This window comes from Scophthalmus maximus, chromosome 10, assembly GCF_022379125.1.
Source record: "Scophthalmus maximus strain ysfricsl-2021 chromosome 10, ASM2237912v1, whole genome shotgun sequence".
Lineage (NCBI taxonomy): Eukaryota > Metazoa > Chordata > Actinopteri > Pleuronectiformes > Scophthalmidae > Scophthalmus > Scophthalmus maximus.
The window spans coordinates 10,595,956-10,614,837 of NC_061524.1; the positions used below are offsets into that span (position 1 = coordinate 10,595,956).

General features: G+C 43.4%; 1 protein-coding gene across 6 annotated transcripts in view; it reads left to right on the forward strand.

Annotated features, from left to right (window-relative positions):
* lyst (lysosomal trafficking regulator) overlaps positions 1-18,882 on the forward strand; it is a 52,848-nt gene that overhangs the window by 22,881 nt on the left and 11,085 nt on the right. For 4 of the 6 annotated variants that reach the window (XM_047334852.1, XM_047334849.1, XM_047334853.1 and 1 more), the window contains 23 exons: positions 1,940-2,888; positions 2,977-3,162; positions 5,082-5,238; positions 6,861-7,081; positions 7,197-7,263; positions 7,673-7,782; positions 8,509-8,878; positions 8,971-9,127; positions 9,218-9,391; positions 9,499-9,659; positions 10,493-10,683; positions 11,254-11,499; positions 12,038-12,211; positions 12,951-13,100; positions 13,732-13,869; positions 13,947-14,145; positions 14,230-14,358; positions 15,198-15,828; positions 15,943-16,123; positions 16,543-16,712; positions 16,821-17,051; positions 17,224-17,390; positions 18,073-18,225. In XM_047334852.1, coding sequence (XP_047190808.1) covers positions 1,940-2,888; positions 2,977-3,162; positions 5,082-5,238; positions 6,861-7,081; positions 7,197-7,263; positions 7,673-7,782; positions 8,509-8,878; positions 8,971-9,127; positions 9,218-9,391; positions 9,499-9,659; positions 10,493-10,683; positions 11,254-11,499; positions 12,038-12,211; positions 12,951-13,100; positions 13,732-13,869; positions 13,947-14,145; positions 14,230-14,358; positions 15,198-15,828; positions 15,943-16,123; positions 16,543-16,712; positions 16,821-17,051; positions 17,224-17,390; positions 18,073-18,225 — 5,312 coding nt within the window. The remainder of the gene's footprint in view (positions 1-1,939; positions 2,889-2,976; positions 3,163-5,081; positions 5,239-6,860; positions 7,082-7,196; positions 7,264-7,672; positions 7,783-8,508; positions 8,879-8,970; positions 9,128-9,217; positions 9,392-9,498; positions 9,660-10,492; positions 10,684-11,253; positions 11,500-12,037; positions 12,212-12,950; positions 13,101-13,731; positions 13,870-13,946; positions 14,146-14,229; positions 14,359-15,197; positions 15,829-15,942; positions 16,124-16,542; positions 16,713-16,820; positions 17,052-17,223; positions 17,391-18,072; positions 18,226-18,882) is intronic. The other 2 variants (XM_047334850.1, XM_035605575.2) reach the window with 2 other exon arrangements.

Sequence of the window (18,882 nt, forward strand, 5' to 3'; positions counted from 1 at the left end):
GCTTTGAGTTGTTCTGTCAGCAGTGGGCTGATGGTGTTCCTTATTAAAATTCATAGTCAAACCTGCTCTCTACAGGCATTTAAAGTCTTTACAGCTGTGATGTTTTGCACCTAAACTTTTCAAAAGACACAGTTGTACGTCCTGATGTTTATGCAAAAGTCATCATTATATCCTACATTCGGTTAAATCACACTTTTGGAGATATTAATACATTTTTTGTATCTTTTTTAGTCATGATTTAATGATAAAGATTCAAAATTATTCTGTACCATAAAGTACGAGCCAATACTTTCATTTTTGTATATGCTCAAGGCACATTAACTACATTAAGATAATATAATAAGTATTCGCTGTTAAATTTAAGTATTTAGTTGCTATAGAGGTGTAATGTCTTGTTGATCAAAACAGCTCTAACAATTCCACGCAATTCATCTTTTTATTGGTTACAACACATTAATATTTTATTAAATATTAATAAACAGTGGTGGCTGACGTGCACAATGCAATATTGATCTAATTCATTTTAAAAAAACGAACACATTTTTAGTACGGTCTGGGTCAATGGAAACCTGTTTGCAATATTTACTGCATGGCAAGATTGAAATAATCACGTTGATCTTAAATGAATGAAAAATAACACACATTCTTGCAAATAATCAATGTCATTAGGTTAGCTCCATCTACTGGGCCATGCACATGTACACACACACACACACACACACACACACACACACACACACACACACACACACACACACATACTGGTCTAGAGGAATATTTGCTTGCATTATTGAAGATAATGTCCATGGTATATTCACAGAAAAAGGAACATTCACATAAGCGGAAAGATAATAAAGCCACTTGAAGCATTTCTGGGACTGCCATGTACATTTTTGTATCTTTGGAGTAAGCAAACTACAGCCAAACTCTAATTGTTTTGGTTGTTGACTTTTTAGACATCTCACAGTCTCGAGGAATTCTCTTTTTTAACCTTTACCTTAATGGGCCAATGTCTACTCGTTGATTTAAAAGCATGCCAACTGGAAAAGTTCTGGTAGATAACCTAAAAAAAAAGCAATCTTCTCACAGCTGTACATCGTCTGACGTCTTTCTCACCTCCTCATCATCATACAATGCTCCTGCAGCCTTCTGCATAGCAGAACTGCAAAGCATTTAATATGCAAACTAATGGATAGTCGTCTTGATGGACTTGCACACCACTAATGAAAAGAGGAAATGTTCTGAAAAAGCAAAATCCATCAACCCACATTCATTTAGAGGATGGCTGGAGAAAGGGTTTCAATAAGAGAAAAAACTGCAAGTTAATAATCAAGAGAATTTAATTATTTCATGCATCAGAGTTTGAAGAATCAATTTAACATCTGTTTTTGTCCCTTTACACCAGTAGACATTTTTATTCATGTGTAATGTCGGAACATTGACAGTTTTTGTCTGACCAAATATTGATTTAACCTCCACTCAGAGCTGATGCGTTATTCTTTTAAAATCATTCAGCCTGCTTCGTTATAGTGTAATTTATTATTCATCAGTGCTTCAGCAGTGATTTACCCTCTGATTACACTGACACAATGTGGCTCAGTAAAACAAACACAGCAACAGTCACATTGTCAGAACCTTGGCAATGTTAGCGTGCGGTGTCCTTCACTGTTCATTTGTCATGTTAATAAAAGCTGACTGATTTGTTTAAAGAGGTTGCTGCTTTTTGGAGGGAATCAATGTATATCTGCAACCTCATTGGAGAAAGTGAAATAAATCATGGGTGGAGTTGTAAGGGCTGTGGCATTTCCTCTGTAGGATTAGTTGTAGAGTTTGTTAGATTAGCATTCGTGGTGCCATTTAATTTACTGATTGTGTGGTGTTTTATGTTTGTGTTCTGTTTTAGTTTGATTCTTTTCTAAAATGTTTGATTATGTTACAGGGTGATACGAGACCTTTTCATCAGTTGTAACGGGCTAAATCAGGTGACGGAGCTCGTCTACCTGGACCAGACGCGCTCTTTGGCTTTAAAGGTGTTTGAAACTCTTATAATTGGTATCGGACACCAGCAGGCGTACGGGGTGCTTCAGGAGCTGCAGAGTGCCGACACTGATGAAACAGATGCCGTCTTGAGCCTGGCTGAGGAGCTGGGGTCCAGAGGGGCTGGAGAGGGCCCGCAGAGCCTCAGCAAGTTCTACGAAGGCCTAAAGGAGGCATATCCACGTCACAAAAGCCGGAGCGGGCAAGGCCGCGGACCGGGGCGCAGCCGAGCAGAGACACACCTCCATGTCATCAACCTCTTCCTGTGTGTGGCCTTCCTCTGTGTCAGCAAAGAGGCTGATTCTGACCGTGACTCAGCTAATGACTCTGAGGACACATCAGGTTATGATAGTACAGCGAGTGAACCTCTAGGTGGGCGGCTGCCTTACCTGTCCCCAGATAGTGTAGCTCTGCCCTCCAAAGAGCAGGTACGACGTGCTGCAGACGTCTGGTCAGTGTGTCGGTGGATCTACTTGGCCAGCCCCTTGTTTCAGAGGCAGTTTTTCAGACTAGGTGGGCTGGACGTCTGCTTGCGTCTCATGGCCATGGTTATTCAGAAACTTTCCTGTAAGACCAAGGATGGGAAAGCAAAGAAGAAGAGGGATGGCAAAAGCAAAGGCAGCCCAGAGTCCACAGTGCCTGCCACTTCACAGGGACTGGAGGAGACGACCAATGATTCAGCCGACACCCCCGGCCCTGGTCAAGCTGAGGGAAAGACCAAAGATCCTGCAAAGAAGCTCGAGGAGGAGTGGCAACTACAAAGTATTCGTCTGCTTGAGGCCCTACTGGCTATTTGTCTGCACAGTGCTAACTCAGCCCTGCAGAGGATAGAGCCTGATCTTTCTTATCAGGTATGAAACACCCTAACCACACCAACCACAAAAATTAACACTTTTACTGCTTGACCTCAGTTAAACTGTTGTTTATTCTATTCTGTAGCTCCAGTCCGTAGAAGAAACCCTGTTTGAGGTGAGAGACCAGCTATCTCGCTCAGGGGTGGTGAACTCTGACCTTGCCGTACCTCTGTTCGACTCTCTCCTGAGAGTGGCCTTGGCTGAGGTGTCATCATGTCCTGATCCCCCTGAGGAGAAGCCAGACAGGGTGAGTCCTGCCTTGGGAAAACCTGTGAGTGTTACATGCACCTTTTCTATTCTGAAGTTATTTGAGCTTCTCATGTATCAAGACAAGAGGCCGGTTCGGGTTCTAGCCAGTCGGGCAGCAGACACTTGATTCCTCTGTAGATAGGGGGCCATTGATGCTTATCAGTATAAAGGTCAAAATGTTTCTCTACTAACTATTATCTGTTCAGTGGCATAGTAGTTAACTTGATAAAATTAAGCTAATGTTTATTAAAATTATGAATGACACAGCCGGGAGTTGATCAGGCCCTGCTTTGTGACTGAGTGGTGCTTATAGTCCACCTCTCTTTATCCAAAGCTCTCTTGATTGTTTTTTTTAGCCTCCTCCAAGATGTTCTTGATGGCTTTGTTCCTCTGCTGTCCTTGTACCCCAAGGAGCTTTAGGGCTAGTTGGAGAGACAGGCCCACACATAAGATGTTATGGCGCAACTGAGCTTCTGTCCGTTTCACTGCAATCCTCAGTCTGCCACTTCCTCCCCTATCTTGACCATGAGGCCAGCTGTAGAAACTGAATGTGTCCCTGTAGAGCATTACCTGTCTGGCTCTGGAGACCTTAAAATACCAATAATATTTGATATACTTTTGTTCTGCTTCTGTGTTCACTGTATTGAGAAGTAGCTGAACACTGTGGAAAAATATTGAGAGCAGTTATGTTTATTGAGGAGGCAAGTGTACAATGAAAACCATTTTCCAGCGAAGCATCATCAAGCTTCAGGACTGCATTGTATTACCGCTCAGACTATGTTGCTAAGCAGCTGTTATCTCCCTGATATACAACATAACAGCTGAAAAAATTACAGTTCTCATTCGGAACATACAATGGATGCAAGCAATGATCCTTGGGGTCACTTCTGTTTTAATATTCACACGTGTCGACAATTTCTCATAACAATGACTAGACTGAAGAGAATGAAAACCCTTTGGTCACAGAAACTCCCACCTCCACCACAGGCAACATTAGTGAATGATTTTTAAGACCACATCTGGTTTATAAGACCAGTTGTGTAACTGCTTTTGTTTGTTCCTATAAGTGAAATTAACACAGAAGAAATAATACAAAGCTAAAAGCAGATCATTTGTGATCTGTGTCCCTAGTAAAATGACTGGCTACCGGCCTGTCTCACAGCCTTAGATGTGTTTTTTCCTCCAGACTTTAAATGCCTGTCTGACTAAGCCTGTTCCAACACAGGAGGATTTAGCTTTTTATATAATAGATTTACTTATTTCCTAAGAGCTTAGTTCTTTCTCGGTGAGCCAAGCAGTGCGATGATCCCTTAACCATTGCGAGTATGTGCTTATGAAGCAACTTGGTCTTCCACCAGTGCGTTTGCTCACTGAAGGACTTTTATTTTTGAAATGTTCACATGATCTGCAGTTCAGTATCACAGCTGCCTATGTATTTATGTTGAAAGGAATGGAGGAGGTATGTGTAACAGTAAGCCTCTTATTCGAACCAGAAAATGTACATTTGACTGTTTACTTGTGTGTGCGCGCGTGTGTGTGAGGGATGGCTGACTGTTCACATCAAGGAAGTGGGCTGTGTGAGCGCTGCACAAGTCAGCTGATATTTTGTCTTATGACCAAAATTTTGTTCTTTCTTTCCTTTTTTCGACATTGATTGAAAACATTTTATTGGCCATTTATTCAATAAGACGGCTGTTTGTTTGCTTAGTATTTTTAGCATTAGTTAATGAGGTTGTTTTTTTGTTTGTTTTTGTTTTTTTTACAAGATTGGTTAAGAGCTTATGAAATGATTCTTATCATACCAACTGCTTGACGGTTGTCCGGGCGATGATCTTGGTTTTCTTGTATTTCGACAGTGTTCGACATTCAGGATTTTCTCCTCTTCTCTCTCTTTCTTTCTCACTCTGTCTCACTAATCCTCTCCCATTCTCGTTCTGTCAGAAGCTCCAGGTGTTGCCGGAGGGGGCGGCCCCAGCCGACGATCTCTCTGAGGAGGTGGACGAGGTGCAGGGCTGCGGTATCAAGCCCCCGGGGGAAGAGGAGGGCTACGACGCTGACAGTGAAAGCAACCCTGAGGACATGGCCAAGCAGGAAGAGGGTAGGTCTACACAGATTCACTTTTACTTCACATACTCCGCCTCGTCTACCATTTGTTTTTGTTGGTGATTAATGTCAGCAGATTAATCCTGATGGATTAAGAGGTCATGTGTTGGTCTCAGCCCCTAAACCCTCTGATTTTTAGCCTTGGGAATCCTTGCTTTTCCTACTATGACTTAATTATTCAATTCTTTTTTTTCCGCATCATTCCATTCTCTGGAAGATTTTATTTTAAATGGCATCATAGTTTTTCAGCTATTTGCCGTGTAAGGGCACATAAGGGCTGTTGGAGTTGTGTAATAAACCACATCCTCCTTTGACAGGCTGTGGACCATATTGTGGCTAGTTGTTATTGCGTACATATGACATGGCAGAAATAAGCCTGCAGGCTTTTCCCCCCTCACAACAGCCTCTTGTGTCAGCTCTGTCCCTGTGGCCGGTTAAGAACGTGGCCTGATAATACCTTTTTTACTTTTTCATACTCTCAGAATGGGAGTCATTGTTTAACGTTTTACAACTACACTCATAAGCTGGATCTTGTGACTCAAAGTGACCATCAAATAGAGCCAATTTCCTAGAAATCTCTTAAGTCATGGAAAACAGGGAACCTTCAACTCTGACCTTAAGCTAGAAAAATAAATAAATTGACTAGCACCAATGTCAGCTCTATGTCATTTCTATCAAATTAAACTCCATATCTCTCCTTGCCATTGAACATCCTGGTTTAAAGGAAATACATGTTTTTACCCAAGGTGTTTTCTTTTTATTTCCAAATTAAGATTTTCTGGTTCCAGTTAGTTCTGCCTTCTCAAAATCCTGTGTCTAAGTCACCTCAACTCATTTCACTGGCTGTACAACCTTTCATATGAGGTTGATTCAAATGTTTTCTGAATGAAAGATGACATTTATTTTTCCAAAAAAAAAAGCAAAAATGGCTGAAATGCAAACAAGTGGTTTGCTGCAATTAAAGGGGCAGTAAGCGATTCTAGAGCAATACAAGTTTGTAAAAATTGTTGCCAAAGATGTATGTTGAGAACGGGCTCTACACTAGTAACAACAGTTGATAACAATACAGCGGGCACTCGGCCTCCCCCCGACGTGAGTGCCCGTACAACGTGAGAAGCAGTGCGCTGCTGAAGTAACGGTGCAAAAACACACAAATACGTGTCTAGTCACGTCTTTGCATTGACTTTGTATATAACCTACATTGCATGAACAATTCATGCAAATATAACTATGAGAAGTGTAAAAACATTTTCGGTTTGTTAAAAGTATATGGCGCAACAAATTAGACTTTGGAGACTCGGTCTCGTCAATGTATGGGAAACACTGTAGAGAGAGAGAGGGAGAGAGCAAGCTTCATTAATAGAAGGAGGTCCCAGAAGGAGAAGGCTGAGCACAGGAGTGAGGCTAGCTCATTTTTATGAGCTGCCTCCAAGATGGGACGTTGGAGCTGGAGCAGGGGATGCCTGAGGATCTTGAAGCTGTTTAAGCAACACAGCTTTTTTTCTATAAAAGCATGTGCTCTGTGCCAGCCAGTGTGATATTTAGCATCTTTCTATGTCCGAGTCTCTTGTTGTGTCTCTGAACTTGTCCCCGTGTCTGTCTTGATTGTTTTCGCAGGAGTGAAGGTGGAGTCTGGTGGGCTGCGTGAATTTGCGGCAGTGACTTTGGTGGCGGAGGGGCCAGGGCCTGGCGTGCTGTTGTTCCCGGAGATCTGCACAATGGAGCTGCAGCTCCTCGCCTCTGGCTCCCCAGACATGGAGGTTCTGAGTCACGTGTTTCATAGTTTGCTGGATGCAGTAAACGGCAACCACCGCAACGCCGCCTTGCTCTACAACCAGGTCGGCCTGACCACTTCTTCATTATACTGCTCTGAACTGCCTCACCAGCTTATCTTTGTCTTACTTTTCTCCTCTACTGTTCTGTAATGACTAACTCCTTGTCCTGGTCACACAGGGAGGAGTCAAAACCATTCTCTCTGGCTTCCACAGCCTCCTCAGCCAAACAGACCCCTCATTCACAGGTTTGTTATTTCCCCTGTCTTTTTTTTGGCTGTAGGATATTGTTCATGTGTGACATCTAGAGGTTTATTTTTCTTGCTGCTGACATTTCGACAGGGTCCTCATGGTTCAAAGGTTTAATATTGATGTTTATCTCAATTGCCATTGTAATATGTTGTTATTTGCGGAATCCAAGGAACAAAAAAATGTGTGCCCATTTTTCTACTTCTGATATTTTGACAGGTTTATCATTAATAAAATATAAACTGCAGTTCAGCAGATATTAAAAATTCTCGGAACAACTTGCATTATCCTCAGACTAGTAGACTGTATGCAATCGTATCTGTTATGCACTTGAATCTAATGAACTTGTCTGTGCCCAAGTGAATGAAAACTGTTTACATATCATGTTCTTCATTGGTCTACATTCAGATTGCCAGACTGTGCTAGTGGAGCTGCTGGTTGCCATGGTGAGCCAGCAAATCACAGCGGAGGAACTGGCTCTATTGATTCGCCTCTTCCTGGAGAAGACTCCTCCTACTGTAAATAGCAAACAATTTCAGTCACTCAAGAATTGCACTGTTGGCTTACGTTCAGGTTGTTGACACCGATGACTTCTGTTCACAGTTTCTGGACACTCAATTTCTCAGTAGGAACAAGGACTGATTTGTTAGACATCCTTCCTGTCACGCTCACCTCTCTGTTTTTGGTTTGTTAACACTCAATACCCCCCCCCCCCCCCCCCCCCGGGTCCACTTCATTCTATACACAATTAACAGCAGTGTGTGCGGAATAGATGTGACACCTCAACTTATTAACACTGTTAAATTGGAATCCGGCAGCAGACCTCATCCATTACCTGTCTCCAATAATGTTTTTTCCAGAGGGGAAAAGAGAAGTTTATTTTTAACCATGTGAATGAAATGGCTTGTGACCTGTGTGTTTTCCGTCTGAGAAAATTAGACACATCATTGACTGTAGTGGCCATTTGACTTTGTTGCTCTTTTTAAAACGCTACCGAGGTTCTTTTGGTTTAGAAAGTGTGTTTTGCTGCAGTCACCTCTACTCTTTATGGCCGATCTATTTCCTCTTTCCCAATTCTTTTTTGTGCTACGCTATTTTAAATGGATCACACAGTTAAAGCAATTAAACTGCTCAGTATTTTAGAATAGCTTACATGTGCAAATTCAACACAGATCTATCTAGTGTGTTCTTAATCAAATGCTCAAAGGTTCCTCTAATTGGCCATTCACATTCTCGTTTGCCAGGAGATTTTACTGAAGGGTATCCTACAAGTTGTGGAAGCCAACGTGAATGTGGAACCTCTCCACTTCCTGACCTTTCCGATAATCCTTGGAGCTTCATCGGCTGGAGGGGTGCCGTCTGGCTCCAGACAGAACGGTGTTGCTGGTGGGAAAAGTGTTGGTTTGCTCTGGAAGGGCAAACTTTCTCCTGGGCGCAGAGAAGGGGATGCCGAGAACCGACAGAGCCACCTTCGTTCCTCTCCCTGGCACATTGCTCCGCTCCACTTGCCCTTAGTGGGGCAGAATTGCTGGCCCCACATGGCCAGTGGCTTCAGCGCCTCTATGTGGTTGAGGGTAGCAGAGCAGGAAGACAAGGACAAGGACAAAGACAAGGGTGAGAAACAGATCCTTCACCAAGACCCGTTTATGCCTGATGACCATAAACTTGAACTGGTTTTGAGACTCTTCTGAAATTGATTTTTCCAGAAGAGAGTAACCCTGCTGCAACTGAGTCTCACCATGGCTGCTCTCAGGCTGGAACAGGATTAGTAGAAGAAGGCCTTGTTCATATTCTGTCCATGGGCTCCAAGGCACTGATGCTTCAAGTGTGGGCAGACTTCACTACAGGCTCCCTCACATTCAGGTGAGCTCCTTCTTCAGCGTCAAAGTTTGCTACCGCTCAAGTATTCATAGTTCATTAACCTCAAAGTGTCTTAATCTGCTGTTCCCTCAGGATTTGTATAGACCCAAACGATGAGATAAAAGCTGGGCTTCTCGCGCAGGCAGACTCTGCTGAGGGACTGTTCAGGCCGGGCCAGTGGCAGCACCTTGGCTTCACTTACACCCAGCAGCCAGAGGGCAAGAAGAACATCCATGGCCGCGTGGTTGTTTGGGTGTGTGGCATCAGGTGAGGAACAAGTGTAATCTTAACAGTGAGAAACTGTCAGTGTTTATTCTTCTTTTTCAATATCATTTAATTAGTGAACATTAACTCAAAACCGCTCTCGTCTTTAGGATTTGTGAGGTTACTTTGGACTACACACTACCCAGAAAGTCAAGTTTATCATCTGACAGCAACAAAACCTTCTGCATGTTGGGCCACTGTGCACCATCCTGTGAGGAGCTGTCGAAGCAGGGTGGACGCTGGAGCATGGGCACTGTGCTTCTCTTCAACGGTAGGAGTCTTATTTACAGTAATTATTTGTCTATAAACACTCATACTCTACATGCATATGTTTTAATCATTTACTTAATGTATCCGTCCTCAGTACTGCTCACTGGTGATACACTGACCTTCTTTCTTTTTAATACACTGTACACATACGTGGTTTGTGTGCGGTCACATTTCAAAAGTGTATCCAATCTGGTGGCTGTAAAAGGCCGTAGCTGGTGTGATGTTTGGCGTGCTGTAGATTCTCAGCATTCTCTCGGGAGGCTTACTGAATACTTCTCTTGTTGCCTCTAATTGGCTGTGAATGGCTGTGAATGACTTGTGTCTAGGCGATCCCAACCTGTGAACCCACAACTGATGTCTTTACAAAGGCTTTAGCCTGCCATCTTGTCGTTGGAATTCATCGCAGGTAGCAGTTTCTTCTGGGAAAAGAAGGAGTGTGAGATTCATGAAGATAGAAATAAAACATCAAGGTGCATCATGGTGCCTCGAGGGTCTCAATTTGCATCACAACATATGTTATTACCTCTGCCAAGGAGGTTATGTTTTCTCTCGTGTCTGTTGGTTGGTTGATTTGTTAGCAGGATTATGTAGAAATACTGAACTTGGTGGAGAGATGGAACATGGGCCAGGAAGAAGAAATTTTCAATTTTAATTCAGTTTTCTAGCTTCCTGATAAAAGATATATCCAAAATGCCAAGATTTTTTTTTCAACAAAGAGAAGCGCTGATCAGATCTCTGGACAACGGGGGAAAAGGAAATGATATAAACCATATATATATTTTCAGGTGTTTGACATTTTTCTTTTTCTAACTTGATGTTATCTTCATATTTCAGGGTCTAGAATAGGATCCGAGGAGGCCTTCTACCTATACACCCGTGGGCCGGACCTTACCTCAATCATGCCCTGCAAATATGGCAAGCCAAGTGGGACATTTTCCAAGTTTGTCACTCAGGAAGGACTGAAGTGTGACCATGTGCGAGAGATTCTCATGAAGAACAAGGATGTGGACACAACAAGTTTGGTTGTATGTCACAATTCAAAACATCAAATTTGAGACAGACACAAGTTTTATTGTCTGTGTTGTTTCATCTTTTAGCCAGTTCCTGTTCAAATGCAGATTGATACTGCTGTAAAACCCTGTAATTGTACTTTATGATTCGAGTGCTCCGGAACCATAGCCAATCCTTCCTATGTCTCATTTATTGTGTCATTTCACGTTGTATGAGTAATGTTCAGATCCAGTTAGTTGTCATTAATGATACCGCACGGTAGGAAGTATTTTTTTCCCGATGGAAAAAGCTATTAGTTATTCTGCAGCTATTCCAGTCAGACTGAAAATAGTTTAACTCCAATTAAATGCTAATTACTTTGTTTATAATAGCTCTAATGAAAAAGAAAAGAAAGGAGTGGAACAAGAATAATGAATAGTTGTCCCCTCTACATTTTCACAACATCCCTTAAACTCTAACCAAGTCTTGCAGGGGTTGTAATTTGTGCCAGAGGCTTATTTTAACAAAAATATTCTATGTATACCCATTATAAACAATTTCAAGTTTGGATGACAATGAGTTGTGTACATTGTGTCTGTGCACAGGAGAGCTTGGCAGTGGTGTTCGCCCCCGGCAGCCCCAGAGTCTACACGATCTATGAGCCTGTGATCAGACTGAAGGGTCAGGCCAAGACGGTGGTTACGCAGCGACCCTTCAGCTCCAAAGAGGTGCAGAGCGTTTCCCTGGATTCGATTGCCCTCAGGGCGCTGCTCCCCACTGAAACCCAAGGCCTGCAAAGCATCCTGCACTGGATCGGTGGAACGGGGAATTTTGTCTTCCTCTTTGCACAGGTGGGATGATCCATATCTTTTAATAAAGGTGTAAAGTCAGAGCAGAGGTCAGGATTCCTAGTTGTCATTATATTTATGAAATTTATTGAATGCTTTGAAACTTCTACAGATATTTCCCTGACAGGTAAAGTGACAGTTTGTTAGAAAAAAACAACAACAGCAATTATTAATTACAAATTCACACAGGACTCTATATATCTATTCAAATTCTCACGAGTGTTTTGAATGACTTATGTCTTGTTGGTTTTTGATCTGTGTTATAAGCTATACTCTTGTAATCCTTTTCTGAAAATGTGATATAGCTAATTATGTGAATTTCTTCTTTGTTGTTAGTTGAGATCATAGTTGAATGTTACGTTTAAAGACAAAGGTTGATAATACTCTTTTTTGGAAAACCGAGTGGATGAATGTAAGAATCAATATACATACAGTCAGTACATCTGCAGACCGACATTATTAACATGCACATGTAAATGTCTGCATCTGTTTTCTGTCCTCTGCCTCTTTCATCCCTCCTCTCGGGCTCTGTGGCGTCCAGACGGTAGAGCTGAGTGACTGCGAGCAGACCCAGGCTCTGGCCCTGCGGGCGCTGCTGTCTCTGTCCAAGTTCAACCAGCACCGCATCCACGAAATGGACTGTTACCATGGTTACTCTATGATCCACCAGGTCCTCATAAAGTGCAAATGCATCGTGGGATATCATATGCTGAAAGTGAGTCACACCTTGAACTCTTTGCTGATCTGTGCGGTTAAACATATTCACCATCATGAATCTGAACCAGCCCGACACTGGTGCCTCTCTGGGCCGCTGCTGGTGACCCCGCTGTCACTTGACCCTCTTGCTCTGTAATTGAGCTGTGTGACGGCTGTGTGCTGAAATGGATTCTGTCTTGACTTGATGAAACACTGAGGTGTTGCAGAGTCACACAGCGCCTCTGATTACGTTTGTCACTTTACACTTCCACATCGAATTGCATGGCACAGAACTGACTGATTAGTGTGTCGAACACTCTACTTTTCTATTTAAACTATTTAATACTCAGTGAAATTAAACTTTTACTGCACCACATGTGATTTCACTTGTCAGCCAATAAATAATGACAGTAACTGTGCATAAGACTGCAAGTTTTTTTCATACCGGAGACAAAAAAAAGAGCCAAATGACTGCAAGATTTATGATCACTGCAGTGAAACAGGTCACAAATGATGGACTATGATCAATACAAACAGGGCTGCCCTGGGAGTTAATGGCATTGGATTTTGACAGCAAAAAAATTCATAGAGAATTTATTGATCCTCCTCCTGTCTGGGATTCTGCACTGTAGAGTAATTTGTGCAGAGATTGTGATTATCAATATGTCATACATGTCTGATTAGAATACACAGCACACAGGAACTAGACTGTAGGAGTGGCTGTTTTCTGATGTGGTGGCCATGATGTGTCTCTGTAGACTCTGCTGGATGGGTGTTGCAGTGGACCCATCCTAATCCTCGGGGTTGATGGACAGTTTCGTTTGGACACCGAGTCCATCGCTGTGGTGCAGGACATCGGGCTTCTCTCAGACGTCCTGTTGGACTGGAAGATTTGGGCCAAGGCTGAGGTAAACGCATACACCACTCCAGATTAGGGATTATCATTAACTAAAATTAGGACAGTTTTAAATCACATAAAGCCAAATGCAAACTGAAACTTTTAGCTAGTACTCTGCGGAATTTACTATATCCGGTCGTTTGTTGTGTTCTTATGACACAAAATGTAGTAATGCACGAAAGAAAGAAAATACTGCCACTGCAGTTTCATCCAGTTTTATCCTCCACAGTAAACGTGCGGATGTAATTCCTGACTTCACACGTTTCGTGTTTCACCCAAGGTCTTCGGATTTCTAATGAGAGACCGAAAGCTCAAAACATTATGATCTAATGATGAGCGAGTAATAAATTCCTACATCTCTGGAGCTACTCTCAGTCGCAGACTCATTGATTTCAGATTTAACCATGTTGCTCAAAAACAAAATTTGACAGATTTAAAAAGCAGTAAATTGGTTTAAACTAACAAACCCAAAGGTTTAGGGAGGAAACACTAATGCAGACCCAACTGCTATGCTAACTATGCAAGGTTAAAGGTTAAAGGTTTTAATATATTAAAAGAAGCAAAAAATAATGAGCCCCAGGAGAACTCAACCACACTATTAGATGATGGAGTATCATGTCTGTCTCTCTGCCGTCTGTCAGTGTGGAGTTTGGGAAACGCTGCTTGCTGCCTTGGAGATCCTCATCAGGGTGCACCACCCTCATCAGGTTTTCAACATCCGCCAGTTCCTCAAGGCTGAAGTAGTGCATCGCTTCCTGCTCACCTGCCAGGTGTTACAGGTAGACCCCTATCACAAAGCCGCTGTCAGGAAAACCCTTCCCAAGACCATCACTAACAACATTGTGTTTGTCTCAAGGAGCATCGGGACGAGCATTTGACTGCCATCCCACAGGAAGTCTGCTTGTCATTCGTCAAAATCATTCAGGAGGTGCTCGGGTCTCCTCCGGACATGGACCTGCTCAAACTGATCTACAACTTCCTTCTGGCTGTGCACCCGCCAACCAACACCTACGTCTGCCACACTCCGTCCAGCTTCTACTTCTCACTACACATAGGTGAGGAAGCTGAAAGCAGTAGCTCTGCATTGAAGTGCCATTGACTTAATGCACTGAGCTCCTTTTGATGTCTCTGTTTGTCAGATGGGAAGCTGTACCAGGAGAAGGTGCAGTCCATTATGTACCTGAGACACTCCCACAGCGGAGGAAAGTCTGCCAGCAGCTCTGTGGTGTCGCTCTCCCCGACCGTCTTCAGCGATGCTGCCAACGATGGTACAGCTGCTTTCGCTAAATAACACTGACCTCAAAGCGCTCGCCGCATACAAAACGGTGAAGATAATTAGATGTAAACCTTCGGGTCCGTTGCTCAAAATGAAATTATAAATGGAAAGATCAGCAGTGCTTTTATGCGAGGGCATGTGCCTCTAACAAGGAAAATTAGTTTAACATGTTTAGTGCTGTATCATCCTTATTTTCTCTGTGATGAATTGCAGTCACCAGTTTTATTTTAAGTACCTAATGTAAACACCATTAGCTCTTGGAAAATGCTGATGCGTGAGCAGTAGGTCGTTATGTGCGTTTGGAGGAAGATAGGACGGAGTTTCACACTTTTCTTTAAAAGATTTAATCTCAACTGATGCGCATAACAGCACCTTTTTTACAGAACCCTTCTTCTTTTTTATACATCCTATATATCTTTCTAACTACTTTTTTGATTTGAGCTTTTATTCTTCTACTCTGTTTTACAATTATAACCCTCTCTTGTCATAATAACCTTGCTTTTCGGATTTAGTTTTTATTTCTTGTAAAACACTTTATGACGTGCATAAAGGAAATAGATTATCTGCAGTAACTTGTAACTAAACAATGAGATGGGATCCAAAAATATAAAAACAATTGACATTTCCTGCACTCACCATGAGATCCTTTTTGTATGTGTTACTGTCTCACTACCATTAAATAGAACAGACATGCTTCTGCTCTGCCACATCATGTTGTTCATCACAACCACAGGTTTAACAAGTTTTGCAATATGTACTGCAAGAGTTGTACAGTGGCCCTTCATACAAAGTCAAATAGTTAATGCTGAATCACTTTGTTGGGTTTTCCAGGTCATCTCCATGCTCCTTCTCCTGAACATGGAGGTGATGATCAGTCGTTACGCCTACCCAGTCTGGGACCATCACCATCTCCATACTCTTCCCCACTGCTGACACCTCGACTCGGACACGGTAACTCGAGTGAGGCCGGTGAAGGTGACAGGGTCTCCCTCGCCACTCGGCAGGCTCTGGGCAGCACAGAAACACTCAAGAAGGGCGGAGGCGATGAGCAGCTCCTGAGCAGCTGTGAATCTGCCAAGACGATCTGTGACTCTAAGGACATAGGTGAGGGAGGAGCCCAGCGCACTCCCTCCATCAGCGTGGAGGAGGAGCGGGACGAGGCAGCAGAAGTCGACAGTCTGGCAGAGGGAAGCGTCGGGGTGGCGGAGTCCGAGGACAGGTTTGACTGGGCCAGTGATGAGGCGCCGCGCCGCCCTGACAGTCTGAAAGGGATCCAGTCCTTCCAGAGGAGCCACAGCAACCTGGCCAGTCTGGGCCTGGCCTTCCCAGCTCCAAACGGAACGTTGGCAGTCGGCCGCTGGCCCAGTGTGGCTGACCGAGGCTCCATGCCTGAAGACTGGGAGAGCTACACTTACTCTCCGGGCTACGAGAGGGCCCACAGCAAGACTGAGTCCAATGACAGGTACATATTAGATTTAGATATTAGATTAGAATTTGAGAGCACAGAGAGAGGGAATTTGGTTACTTATTAATGCACAGGAATTCAGAACTGGAGTCTAAGCTGTGTGTTTCTTAGGTCCAGTACTGAGGACTGCCTGGTGCTGATCTGCTGTGGACTCTCTGATCTCCTGAGAGGCGTCTTGCTGCTGTTGCCTGATCTCATGCTCGAGGAGGTGATGGACAAACTCATCCAGCCCGAGGCCCTCATTGTCCTGGTTAACCACTCGTCACCTCTCATCCAGCAAGGAGTCATGAAGGTCTGTTCAGCGAATCTAGCTGTTGTGAAAGATTAGAGATTAAAGTTGCCGATATACCAATTTTAATAACTATGAAAAGAGCCCGGACAGTTTTCCACCCCTTTCCTGTCTTTGTGCTAAGCTAAGCAGCTCTAAGCTGGTGCTTAATATTTATCGTAATGGACTCATCTCATTTGAATCCTTGTCTTTAACGAAGTAGGTGCTCTAAAATGGATTTATTGGATTATCATCTTTTTTGAAGATTTATTGACCTTTACCTCAAGATCTTAAGAAACAAATACCACACTGTTGAATGATCACATGCTGAACAGAGCATATTTACAGCAAGAAAATGTGGATGAAAATCAAATCAACCTTCGCTTTGCTGCGTGTTAAAAGAACAGTTTAAATTTCATTATATTCTCACCGATCTCCCCCAGCTGTTGGATGCCTATTTCAGTCGAGCGCTCAAGGAGCAGAAGGAGAAATTCCTGAAGAACCATGGCTTCTCCCTGCTGGCTAACCAGCTGTACATCCACCAGGGCAGCCAGGGGCTGCTCGAGTGCTTCCTGGAGATGCTGTTTGGACGGCCAGTGGGCCTGGAGGAAGAGTGAGTTGAACAACAATATAACGTCTTATGCAATATAGACGTGGTTGTTTTTTTTGTGTTTTTTTTTTTAAATCTACCATTATTTTTCTTTTTTGTATTGTGTTCCAGTCTGGACCTGGAGGAAATGGAAAACATCTCACCCTTCAGAAAACGCTGTATCATCCCAGTCTTGGGTCTTATTGAAAACTCCCTGTATGAGAACTCCTTGGTGCACAACATCTTGTGCATGCTGTTGCATCTTTTCAACGCCTGCCCGAAGCTGGCAGACATCCTGCTAGACCACGGGCTGCTCTATGTGCTCTTTAACACCCTCTCCACCCTCAACGGCATGGAGAACAGGTACGGCTGCCAGAGTAGAGGATGATTCATTCAAACACTGTCATGGGGTTTTGTCTTAAACCTCTGAGCCACGAATTAAATCATTATTCCTCTCACTGTTCACTGATCTGGCATTTACTGACACACAAGTCCTCAGCTTGGTATTTTATTGTTTATCCTTCTTCCTCTGCAGTATTCCCCTGAACGACTACAAGCTCTTGGTGTGTGACATCCAGCAGCTGTTAGTAGCTGTGACTATCCACTCCTGCAGCTCCTCAGGGTCCCAGTACTTCCGCATCATCGAAGACCTCATCACCTTGTTAGGTTTCATGCAGACCAGCAAGATGCGTCGCACACAGGGTGAGGACTGGATTTCAGAAATGTAATACACGTGCAAAACACATCACTGTTGTCATCTTCTATGCTCTTCAGTTCTCGATGATGCGAAGCCGTCGAGCTCTGCTGCAGAAATTAGCTGGGTTGTCACTTCATTATCTTCAACTGCAAAGTCGAAGCTCATTTGAGAAAGAAATATAATTTTGAGAACTATCTGGCATCTCCATCTTCTCACTAAGTGGTTTAGTCTAATTTGGCCCTTTGAAAAACATATCTCCCATCTCTTCCTCATTAGCGCTTATTTCTTTTACAGTTTTTTGATCTGTTATAATCATTAGGTGATTACAAAAACACTACCGGGGCTTCGCCCCCTTTATTTTCGGTTGTTCGTCATTTTAGTAATTATACTCAACTGTATTTTTGCACCCATTGAGTCTCAGGCAAGAACTCCATCTTTTTCTTTCCTTTTCATCCAAGTCAGATTCAGCAAACTCATTAATGCAAAGGAGAACTCACTTCCGCAAAGGAGAACTTTTCCTACCAGCCCCTCACCAGAATGTTCCAGAAATTTCCCTGCTGTTTTGAATGTGTCTCACTTGGAAAAGAGTTAATGTCTAAAAACGTCTTTGCTGTCACCAACACGTGGGGAGAACCATGTTAACTTCTAGCATGACAAAGTTCATTGTTTTCTTGTTTTCTTCCCCAGAGATGGCAGTAGCGTTGCAGTTCCGTGTCCTTCAGTCAGCCATAGAATTTATAAGGACCACAGCCAATCAGGAACCTCAGAGGCTGAGCAGCTCTGTCAATGCATCGAGCTCTCCACATCACGCCATCTATCAGAAACGCAAGAGCATCGCAGGTGAGCATCTCCAACTAACTGATCCAACCGTAGAAATCTACTCTGCCGTTTTCCTTATCCCGAGTATCATGGTAGAAAAGACCACCATGTGTTTTCAAGCATTTCACTGCTCCACTCTCAACTCATCTGTTTGTTCATCCTCTCCTCATCCTGATCTGAAGGTTCCATTGCCATGAAAGACTCCATTATCCCCCGCATCCCCAGACAGCACTACTGCTCCTATGGTCAGATCCCCATGTCCCCTCCCTTCAGCTTCCTGTCCCAGGACTCCCCCCTTCCCTCCCCCTCAGGAGCTCCATCCTACATGCTCCATTGTGACGCAGGTAGCCAGGACTGCGGTCCGCAGCGGAGAACATCCTCTCTGTCATGGGGCATGTCTCTCACTTTTCCAGTGAACTCACCCTTCCCCCCCAAACTCACCTCGGGGAGTTAATTTGCCCAGTACCCTTGTGTGCTACTGGTGCCTTTGTGTGTGTGTTTGTTTGTGTGTGTGTGTGTGTGTGCATTGAATGCTTAACTAAATCAGCATTTCAGCACAGATGGCATTTCGATCAGTGAATCTTTATAATCTTCCCTGTGTTCATTGATACATGAGACATTTGCATAACGTTTCTCTGAACTTGAAAGGAAAAAGGTTGGAAAAAGTGTGCTCCTACT